General features: G+C 36.2%; 1 protein-coding gene across 1 annotated transcript in view; it reads right to left on the minus strand.

Annotated features, from left to right (window-relative positions):
• Positions 1–557: 557 nt before the first annotated feature.
• The window catches only part of GALNT9 (polypeptide N-acetylgalactosaminyltransferase 9), a 257,614-nt gene continuing 246,060 nt past the window's right edge, over positions 558–12,111 (minus strand). The window contains exons 10-11 of the mRNA XM_063454393.1: positions 3,654–3,821; positions 558–3,061 (exon numbers count right to left, since the gene is read on the minus strand). Of these exons, the coding sequence (XP_063310463.1) occupies positions 2,915–3,061; positions 3,654–3,821 (315 nt within the window). The 3' untranslated portion in view covers positions 558–2,914. The remainder of the gene's footprint in view (positions 3,062–3,653; positions 3,822–12,111) is intronic.

Here is a 12,111-nt window from a genome sequence, read left to right on the forward strand (position 1 = left end):
AGCGTGGGCCGGCTTCACAGCGCGCACCGTGGTACTGGAACTATAATTTCAGGTTCCGGTTTCCGGCGGGACTGAAAGGAAGTGTGCACACAATAGTGTGCACACTTCCTTTCAGTCCCGCCAGAAACCGGAACCTGAAATTGAAGTTCCAGTACCGGCGGGACTGAAAGGAAGTGTGCAGGAAACCGGAACCTGAAATTGAAGTTCCAGTACCGCGGTGCGCGCTGAACACCGGCCCACGCTTCAAGACAGGTAAGTAAATATGGGATATCGGCGTATAACACGCACCCATGATTTCCCCCCTATTTTCAGGGAGAAAAAGTGCGTGTTATACGCCGATAAATACGGTAATAATTTCCATAACGCGTTTCAGCGCATAGGGCTTTAGCAAATGGAGGTAGCAATACCAACTACCTTTCCTTCGCACACTTATCCACATATCCAATAAGTGGGGAGTATACCACTGTACACTACGATAACTGGAGCTGGTCATAGCTCCATAAAATGTGAGTAAGATACTGCTGTTTTATTATATACACCATGTTTATATTGATTTATTGCACTATTGGATTTCCTGTTCTTTCTGTTTTACATATCTTTACGGATTTTACCAAGGAACCTACTTTCCAGTAGAAGAATCTACCATCTACCTTTACCATCTACCCAAGAACTTATATTGCATGGGTTTAAATTAAATGGGTTTTCCTTTTTATTCTGGATTATTTGATTTGATTACTAACAACAGTATTTTATTGTGTTCTTGTAGCGCAACCTTTTTGTTTTTGTTTATTTCTGTTAATTCTAAAAAAAGGTTAGAGGGATCCCCCTTTTTGGTTTACTGCCCTGCCTTATCTGGTTGATCAGCGCTAAACCTGCTATATCTTTTGTAAAATGCCAACTTACCTCAGTCTTGAAAGAAAGTTTCATGAATTTCCTATCTATCTTCTTAAAATTGTCTTAATGTATTTTTGTATGTACAGCTTAATTTAAGTTCAATCTTTATTGTATTTTGAACAGGTATCTGTCTTAGCCTTATAGCTTCAGATTTGTTTTCTCAAAAGCTTTCACAATTTGATTAACAATTACTCTATTTGTGAGTATTATTTATACCACTTACAAGTAAGAGAATTTATCTTAGTGGAGAGAGGTCATTATAGAACTAAATCAGTCACTTTTTGGTTAGTAGCACATTGCATATGGCTGTTGTGTCCCTAGTGTTGTGATATTAGTTACTGTACTGCAGGGGGGGCAGGGGTGGTATTTATTCGTTTTATCTGATGTGAGATATTGTGAGCCATTGGATAGATACTCTATCATAGGAACCTCAGCAGCATGTGGATGTAGTGGACTCCGAACTTAAACTAAACCCCCATAGGGAAAAAAAAACACAAGCCTCCACTGGCTCTATTTAAGAATAAAGAAAAGGTAACTTGAGTGACTTTTGTAAATATACTTTTACTTTAATTTCCCATGCTTAAAATTGACATGGTTACAGGCCAGAAAAAAGGAAGAAAATAACAGTTACACAATTGTTCCTTTTAAGAAGTATCTTAGTTATCTGAAAATTGAAAGCATTGTATGGCAGGTATTTTTCTCCTATGCCCTTTTGACTGATATTTAACATGGAATAATAATAACACAGCTATATTTTTACAAGCCTATCAAAGTGCCTTTTCTTTTTCTTTTTTGGGGGGACTGATAATTTGCGTATTTCATATTGCTATTACTATTACTATGTTTCACCTTTTACATAGATGATGGGGAAAGCATGAAACTTGATGCATACACATGGTTAGTAGTTAAGTGTCAATGGGAAATTAACCAAATAACTGTAAAACAAGTTTTGGATTTCCACTTACGATAAAAAAAAAAAAATGCAATTGCATTAAAGTGTGATGCAGTTATGTTAAATGTCAATGTGTTCTACAAATAAGGAGTCTACTGATTTGCTGAATTCACTGCATGCCCTCTAAAATGTTTCTTGGTCTCACTCCCCACCAACAACTTATGGTGTCAGGATAATGATAAAACCTTGAACCTTTGGTTTTAAGTACTGGGAATGGTAATGGTACAAAGGGAGGAAAGATCTGTTTATCTGAAGACACAGCTCTTGCTCCCTTTGTACCAGACTACAATGTAGACATTGCAGAAGGAAAGCACTGGACTCGTCTCTACAATTTGGTTGTAGATGCACAGGATTGATATATTATGATCAATAACATAGATTAGCAGTCGTCAATTTTGCTAAGAAAAATATGTTTGTCTGTTGATATCACAAACTTTCGATGAAACTAAGTCCAAGTTTGAGGGATTTGCAGCTGTATGCACTACACTTTTCTGTTGTCTTAACTTGTTAACGACCAACAACAAACCATGTATGTCATACTATATTAGGATTGACCAAAATCCTTGTCATGAAGTTGTTAAATTATAAATAGAGCAATATGTATTACCTCTAAACACATACCTTGTCCACTGGTGATTATTGCTTAATAACATTTGCAATTTATTTACATATTAATTTGCACATTTATTCACACATGCTGATGTGAGGGATACTCTGTAATATTGTATAGGAAGTACAATAAAAAGGCACATGATAATTCATTGTAGGAATTGTGCACCAGTCTGTAACACAAATTCTACCAGCAGAAGAGAGCTTTTCACCCATATCCATCTGCAAACCTATAATACATCATTCAAGCTTCTAAACCTGTTTTATTAGGCTCTGTCTGTCCCTTTGTTTGGTGATTCAACAAAAGATCCATAACAGCCATGTCCACTTGGTGGAAGGTCCATTATCATGTCTTTCTCCAGAGGTCCATGAACAAATGGTACAAAATGTCCTCTTTCTCCCTATTAATCCAAGGAAGCATTACCTTGTGTGTATCTTAAGTCTAAGCTGACATAAACATCAATTCCGCCCATGTTTTATCCAGTTTCTTATTACCCATTTCTGTCCTGAGCACCTTTGCACTACCAACCGGAGTCCAAAATTTGCATCTTTAGACATCTCAACTTCCAGACAGCGACCGGTGTCTCTGCTGACTATGGGGCTATTCTGTAAATGGAATGGAAATAAAATGTGAAAGGTAGATAATTCTAGGTTGAATTATATCTTAGAACAGTTCTAATACTGATGATAGCTCATGCTCTATACATATTTAAAGAGTTGTCATATGGCATTTTGTATTTCTGTTTTTATCAATACTATATAACACATAAATATTATTAGCAAAGTTATACTTTGGTTTGAGATCTAATGCCACAATCAAAAATGTTTAATTTTAAGGACTAGTGCTCCAACTCTTCACCTGCAAAAAAAAACAAATAATACAAAAAAAACCCTCCTGAAATTCTTGGGAATCCTTGTGAATATCTGCCAAACCTAATCCTTCTAAAAGCATATAGGTTTTTTAAATGCATAGTTACAAATTAATCCTGGTTTATTTGCGCAATATTAATATTTTTTATTGTCACTTTCACATACATAGTAATGAAGATCAGATTTATATTATGTTATATCTGTGATTCTGATTTAAGTATGCATATTCTGAAAGTAAGGCATTGTTTAATATCGCTTTTATGAACTGAATATAATACTACTATAATAATAATACTTTGGATAGCTTGTTGACCATAGGATTACGTACTTGTGTGAAATCCCACAGTTTTTGTGTAGGCCTTGGAATGTCATCACATTTTTTTAAGGTTGGGGTTCTTCCTTTGCCATCATCGATCAGACACTTTGTATCAGGTAAAAAGGCTGTAGAACCCAGAGGGCCGAGCTGCAGGAGCCCTTCTGTGCTGTAACGTACCAGCTACAAGGAAAAACATCAGATTAGTTATTTTAAGCAATGCATTATATGTCAAGACATTTCTAATATAAAGAGATTTGTCACAAAATGTTCACCTGAGCAGTTATACAAACACAATTTTCCTTTTTACACCAGCACAGGAATATTTACTCAAGTTAGAGTTGGAGCAAATTGAAAGGAAATTCAGAGTGAATTTAATATTTAAGGATAAAGTAGCCAAAATGGAAGCATAGCTGACTACGATAACTTTTTCCATTTGGCTATTTGTGAACATGAATTTTAAATTCACTTTTAATTCCTGGCAATTATGAATAACCCTGCAAATATCAACCATACTTAAGGTGTAATTCAAACCTTAACTTCAAATGTGGGATTATATGAGACGGCAGGAGCTCGATTGGGGGAAGAGATAAATGGATAATCATGTACGAGCCAATGTTTCTTTCATTGTCTTAACTAATTTACAGTCAGTGAAGGGTTAAACAAATGAAACGTTTCCAGCATTTCAGCTTATGCCCTCTTCCTAGTAAGTGCTGTATCACACATGAATGCGTGGCTTACATACAGTCCTGTGGGATAGATGCTGCATAGAACGGACATGCATTGTGTTCTCGCAGGAACTATTACCATTATCTGAGATCAAAGCTAGGAAATGTATTAAAGAAGATAAATACTTAGAGAGGCCTTTTTAAGTATATAATGCATTTAAAAAATTGGTGGTAAAACCCACCCTTTAATAATACCATCGCTTGCCAACCTGCTTGAGGGACATGTGTAATTGGGCACACAGTGTTTACCAGTGCCATGATATTAACCCATTTCATATATAATTTATTTTTTTACTATTATTATTTATTAAGACTGTTTATTAATTTATATTCCTTGTATTAATATGGTTACATTAAACCAGCATAGTGCAGTGCAGGCTTTGCGATATATAAAAATAACTCCACACACATCAATAAATAAAAAATTTACTTGTGCTTTAAACAATTCATCAGGCTTCTTTCACTTCATGTGCTATTTAAATTGAATGTTATACATCAGGCTTTTAATGTTGTGCCTTTATCCCTGCATCCAAAACAGTCTCAAGTGACACAAACTATTTTTTTTTTTTCAGCTCTGAGTTTCTGTATGATAATTTCTGTCCATACGCGGCACGCTCTGTGAATTTTTGATCTCCCTGGCAATAGGAAGGTGCTCAGCAGGCCCTGGACAGGGGCCGTGTAATGTGCTGCCACCTGCCACTTTCATTTAGCGTAGTCATGCAGAGTTAAAACTGTCACAGGCAGTTTTGATAAAAAGCTAAGGGTGCTAATTGCAGTAGGAAATTGAAGGACAAGGGTTTCATTAAAGGGCTAGTCATCCTTTTTACCAAACACACTTTTACAATAAAGATCATGCTATTAGCAGAATGATTTAGTAAAACTAAAGGGTTTTCTTTATATTTAATTAAAATCTACGTTTTGAATTATGTTTCTGTAATGAAATTCTCCAGGTGAATGAGTTTGCGATTCTTATCTTCCTAGCCATCATCACTCATTCTTCAATATAAAGGCATGCACAATACGTTTCTTTTTAAAAGTAGAATTATTTTTTTTGAAAACTCAAGCATGAAGAATGTTTATTTTTAATAACTAAACAATTTTTTATTTAAAAAGAAAAAAAAAATGGACTCCGTAATAACCAGGTGTACACACTGGAAAAAAATTAGATATGGACCTAATGTAGATATGGACCTAAATGTAAGACAATAAGAAAGGACTGACCATCCATTAATGTGTACTTGGAAACACTGTGCAAGCCAAAAGCACACCTGAATATCCTTAGTCTAAGGTTTAGTGTAAGGAAAAGCAAATGGTTCATTTAGAGTAAAAACAATAAAGATGCGGAATTCTCTCGGGGGGGAGGGAGGGAGTGTAACAAGGTTAATTTATAACAAGGTTAATTTATAACAGTGCTAATTTATAACAGTGCTAATTTCTAATTTCTAATTTCTATTGAAATCTGTATTTTTTGTGAAATGAAAAAAAAAAGAGGGAACACTCTCCACCCATAAAGCAAGCTGCACAGTAATAGCACAGAATTTTCCTAGCAGTGAAACTAATGTTGGTCCTTGCAAATGCTTATACATATGCTCAATTTAAAGAGTCTTGGTAACCGAAAGGCAGATAGTTAGAAATTACATCACGTGTATGTGGCTTGCCTATAGTTATGGTGATTCCTATGCATAGTCTACTTATACAAAACAGGGTGTTTAGAGTTCAGGGTTTGCTTTAGTGACTCCACAAACAAGGGAAACAAATGGGCTTCAAAGTCCATTTTACTTGGCAATGTCTTAGAAGAATGCCTCATCACTTGTCACAATGCTGGTTGCTTCTTAGCAAGTCTTATCATCCACAAGGAGACTTCACTGTGACTTATGAAATTCCATTATGTGCCTGTGGTTTACTTTGTGACCTTTAATTTTGGTACCCCTGACACTTCTATTCACTGTTCAGCTTTCCACATAAATAATGCCAATACATGACATTTCCTAATTTCCAATTCCATGCAGATCTGTCTAGCCCAGAATTCACATCTTAATGCCATTTCTTGGTCTTTGTCCAGCCTTAACTTATTCTGTTTGCTCAACAAATATATTTACTGTCTTAAGGTTAAATGCTCATACAGTTTCTCTAATGCAGCATACCTTTAGCAGTACTTTCTTTTCTGATATGAATGTATTGATTATATTTCACTAGCTGGCCTATAATTGCTTATGCTAGCTTACTCTTTCCATCCCTTTCTGCAGATTTGTCAGAGTGCCTGTCACCCTTTTCTTATGACAATGAAAACACAAAACAGTGCATCACACAAACATAAAAAAAAAAAATTACGGGAGCATTTTAAACACCATAACCATTATAGCTCTGTTTGGAATGCCCATTTAATTGCTTCTTACTCAGTGGTTATGGGGTAAAGAGTATTTGATTGCCACCACCATGGTCTGCGTCCAACTGGGTTTAAGCAGTTTAACAAGTAATACTAATATCTAAACCTTGGCCCCTCGGCTGAGTTTGGATTATTTTCTTCACTGATAGGCTGTAAGTAGTGATGTCCTGAACTATTCGCTGGCGAATAGTTCCTGGCGAACATAGCATGCCAAACATTGTTATATAGGGGAATATTCACTAAATGCAAAACATTGTTATATAGGGGAATATTCACTAAATGCCAAACATTGTTTATATAGGGGAAAATTCACTAAATGCAAAACATTGTTATATAGGGGAATATTCACTAAATGCCAAACATTGTTATACAGGGGAATATTCACTAAATGCAAAACATTGTTATATAGGGGAATATTCAAAAAATGCCAAACATTGTTATTTAGGGGAATATAACAATGTTTTGCATTTAGTGAATATTCCCCTATATAACGATGTTTTGCATTTAGTGAATATTCCCCTATATAACAATGTTTTGCATTTAGTGAATATTCCCCTATATAACAATGTTTTGCATTTAGTGAATATTCCCCTATATTCACTAAATGCAAAATATTGTTATATAGGGGAATATTCACTGAATGCAAAACATTGTTATATAGGGGAATATTCACTAAATGCCAAACATTGTTATACAGGGGAATATTCACTAAATGCAAAACATTGTTATATAGGGGAATATTCACTAAATGCCAAACATTGTTATATAGGGGAATATAACAATGTTTGGCATTTAGTGAATATTCCCCTATATACTGTCCCACCCGGCCCCCACCCCTGAGCGGTGGGTGGGGGCCCTAAATACCAATAAGGGGGGGGGACCTAATGTCCTTCCCCCTGGCCCCCACCCCTGAGCGGCGGTTGGGAGCCCTAAATACAAATGGGGGGGACCCTAGTCACCCCCTCAACCCCCCCAAAAAAATTATCCCCCTACCTACCCCCCTCACCCTAAAAATAATGAGGGGGGGACCTTTAACTAAGAACCTGTAAAAAAAATTAGAAAAAAACAACTTACCATTCAATGTTTTCTTTCTTCTAAAATCTTCTTTTTTTAGCCCCAAAAAAGGGCAAAATAAAAAAACATAATAACCGACGCAATAAAAAAAAAAAAACAAGCGCAAAAAAAAAAAATCCATCTTCACCCATGGAGGGCTCCGCGCAGACTGAGCTCTGCAGGGCGGGGGAAGGCTTATAAAGCCGTGCCACATCCTGCAATTAGGCTAAGAACACTCTGATTGGCTGGTTTAAGCCAATCAGAGTGCTCTTTGTCATTTTACACAGCGTGGGAAAATTCCAAAGAACTTTCCCACGCTGTGTAAAATGACACAGAGCACTGTGATTGGGTGGCTTGAAATCCATCCAATCACAGTGCTCTGTGTCATTTTACACAGCGTGGGAAAGTTCTTTGGAATTTCCCCATGCTGTGTAAAATGACAAAGAGCACTCTGATTGATGGGCTTGAAATCCATCCAATCACAGTGCTCTGTGTCATTTTACACATTTTTTTTTTAATTGCGTCGGTTATTATGGTTTTTTATTTGGCCTTTTTTGGGGCTGAAAAAAGAAGATTTTAGAAGAAAGAAAACATCGAATGGTAAGTTGTTTTTTTCTAAAAAATTTTTACAGGTTCTTAGTTAAAGGTCCCCCCCCCCTCATTATTTTTATACATATATACACATATATACATATTTGGGTTGCATCAAACCTTTCCTTTTTAAATTCACTAGCACTGTGTGTTTCACCTTTATTTTTTCACTTACCTCACCATATTTTTGTGTCCTTAAAGATATTGTTGAATAGAATTTAATAAAGATATATTTACGGTTTAACCCTTACTCTACCCTATGTGCCCCACGAGTTATCTTTACCAGTGTGGGTATACCTGGGGGATTCTTAGAGGAGGGGCAGATCGCCCTTCACTCTTTCAATCCTCAGAGGCAATTTTTCTCATATTTAAACAATTCAGGGATTATGACCTTTTATACCCACATAGTCCTTTCGTTTGTCGACTTTAGGGTCAAACTTTCACTGACTCCTAAGGCTTCACTCTTGCTTTTCTCTAACATCTTAATCAACATCACATGTGATACCTGACTTGTAGGATTATACGGAAAACTATGTTGCTGTTTAGCATAATTTGTACGAGGAAACAAAAAACCTTTAATAAAAACAAAATAAAGTTATTATGATGAAAATTAAAATGAAAATAAATGACATTTTAGTCAAAAGACTAAAATGTCTGTTAACCCCTTAACCCCTTAAGGACACATGACGTGTGTGACATGTCATGATTCCCTTTTATTCCAGAAGTTTGGTCCTTAAGGGCTTAAAGGGACAACAACAAGGTATGCATCTCCCTTTAACAGATAATAGATCAGATTTTCTATATTCAGGTTCAAGCAATATTTGTGAAGTCATTTTACAGCCAATAAACAATTTATTTTTATTAATATTTTAGATTTGCACTTCTGTTTGAAAGAATTACGAATGCCATATGCAACTTGCTATAATCAATGCATATTTAATTACTATTCTTTGGTGAAAAAGCAAGGCCATATTAGGTTTCTTTATGAGATTTGGTTTTATTTAATTTTAAGAGAAATAATAAAGACACATTATATCACACACAAAAAAACACTTTGAAAAACATCTATAACCTGTGTTCTATTTTGCTCCAATTTGTTTCATATTGAAACCAATAACAATCCAGAAAATTGCAACTGTTTAATTTCTCCTCTTCTCTATGTGTACTTTCTATGCTGACTGACATGTGCAAAGAACAGAAGTTATAACAATGACTAACCAGGATCCAAGATGGAGGTGTCCATTTGCAAGTTAATGAGGTGTGAATTTTTACATTTTAATTATTATTTTTTTTATAATCCTCAAACACACATATTTCTTAAATATGGGGGATAAGTAAACATAATATTGCAATTCCTGTGAAGTGACAGTCCCTTCTTCATTCTTCAAAATTAATCTGGAGAGCAAAAGATACGCACGAACAGTCATCAGTAGGACACAAAATGAAAAGTCAGGTTTTTATTACTGAACTAAAAAAAGACTAAAAAATGCGGCAATATAAAACAAATACATAACAAACTAGCACCCAGTGTACTCTGTAAACAGAATAGATAATTCATGCTGTCAGTCCTCCAACAAACTACTAGCACTACAATCCAATTAGAGAAACTATATCCCCACGCAACACTCTCAGAAAAGCATGCCCGTCAATGTCCTCCTTTCAGTAATAAGCATCCCTATCCTACCCACACACTACGTTGTTCCTGAAGCCAGACACTGAAAACAAACACTAAGGAATTGGAACTGAACTGTCCATAACTTTCCGTTGGATCTTTAGCAAGTAAATATAGGAAAACATAGATGATAGATAATTCATGCTGTCAGTCCTCCAACAAACTACAGCACTACAATCCAATTAGAGAAAGTATATCCCCACGCAAAACTCTCAGAAAACCATGTCCGTCAATATCCTTAATGTCCTCTTTTCAGTAATCATCATGCCCATCCTACTCGCTTACTATGTTGTTCCTGAAGCCAGACATTTAAAACATCTCCACGACTTACCATTGACTCTTTAGCAAGTAAATATACAAAAACGCAGTGTGATTAAAAATATTTATCAATATCACTTCTATTGAGTCTTGTTGTCTTGCAAAGCAGTGCCTAGAAGCATGGACTTGGAGTCACACACCTCAAACAACAGCATCAGATGCCTAGTACAGAGTAATATCCTGACAATTTCTGTGATATTTGTACATATTTGTAAATATACAGTCATGGGAAAAAGAAAGTAAACCCTCTTTGAATTCTATGGTTTTAAATTAAAGGACATCATAAAAATAATCTGTTCCTTAGCAGGTCTTAAAAATTAGGTAAATACAGCCTCACATGAGCAACAATACATGATATAATACACCATGTCATGATTTATTTAACAAAAATAAAGTCAGAATGGAGACGTCATGTGTGAAAAACTAAGTACACCCTTTCTGCTTCCATTAGAATTAAGATGATAAGTAGCAGACAGGTGTTAATCCAATAATAAGTTGATCATCAGCAAGTGTGACCACCTCTACAAAAGCTAAAGCTTTAGCAGTTTGCTGGTCTGGAGCATTTAGGTGCGTGTTAACACAATGCCAAGGAGGAAAGCCATCAGCATTGATCTTAAAGAAGAAATAGTTTTTGCCTACCAAACTGGGGAGGGGTATAAGGTAATTTCCAAACAATTTAGTTCATCATTCTACAGTAAGAAAGATTATTCAAAAGTGGAAAGCATTTAAAACAGTTGCCAATTTTCCCAGGAGTGGACGTCCCAGCAAATTCCCCCCGAGGTCAGACCGTGCAATTCTCAGAAAAATTGCAAAAAAATCCAAGAGTTACATCTATCTCTACAGGCCTCAGTTAGTATGTTAAAGTTAAAGGTGCAATTAGAAAAATACTGAGCAAGTATGGTTTGATTGAAAGGGTTGAAATCCTCTTTTATATAAAAAGAACATGGAGTATACGGGTTAGGTATGCAAAGTTGCACCTGTACAAAACACAAGACTTCTGGAGCAATGTCCTTTTGACAAACGATACCAAAGTAGAGATGTCATTGAGTCGACCATGGACTCCTCTAGTTACCAACGTATTATAGATTCAAATGGGAGGTCATCTATCCGACAGCTAAAGCTTGGCCGAAATTGGGTCATGCAACAGGCAAATGATGCCAAGTACACCAGCAAATCTACAACAGAATGACTGAAAAAGAAGAGAATCAAGGTGTTGCCATGGCCCAGTCAAAATCCAGGTCTAAATCTGATTGAAATGCTGTGGTGGGACCTTAAGAGAGCTGTGCATAAACAAATGCCAGCAAACCTCAATGAACTGAAACAACATTGTAAAGAGGAGTGGGTCAAAATTCCTCCACAACAATGTGAGAAACTGATAAAAAAAAAAAACATATAGAAAACGATTACTTCATATTATTGGCGGTTCTACAAGCTATTGAATTATAAGGTGTACTTATCACACATGTCTTATCCAGTTTGGCCTTATTTTTGTTAAATAAATCATGACATTGAGTGTGACGAAGCTCCCTGTACCCCGGCTGGGTACCTTCACCAAACTCGCATCCTAGCTGGAACCAGGAAATCTGAAGCGCTTCTGGAGCGCTTCTGGAGCTCTTCCACCTGACCAGGCTGCAGCTCTCATTCCAGGCAGGTATCATCCCCTCTACCTATTCTGCTGTAGACCTTCTCCCAGGCAACAATCTCCCCTCTGCCTATTCCTCTGGA

Source organism: Pelobates fuscus, chromosome 5 (assembly GCF_036172605.1).
Source record: "Pelobates fuscus isolate aPelFus1 chromosome 5, aPelFus1.pri, whole genome shotgun sequence".
NCBI lineage: Eukaryota > Metazoa > Chordata > Amphibia > Anura > Pelobatidae > Pelobates > Pelobates fuscus.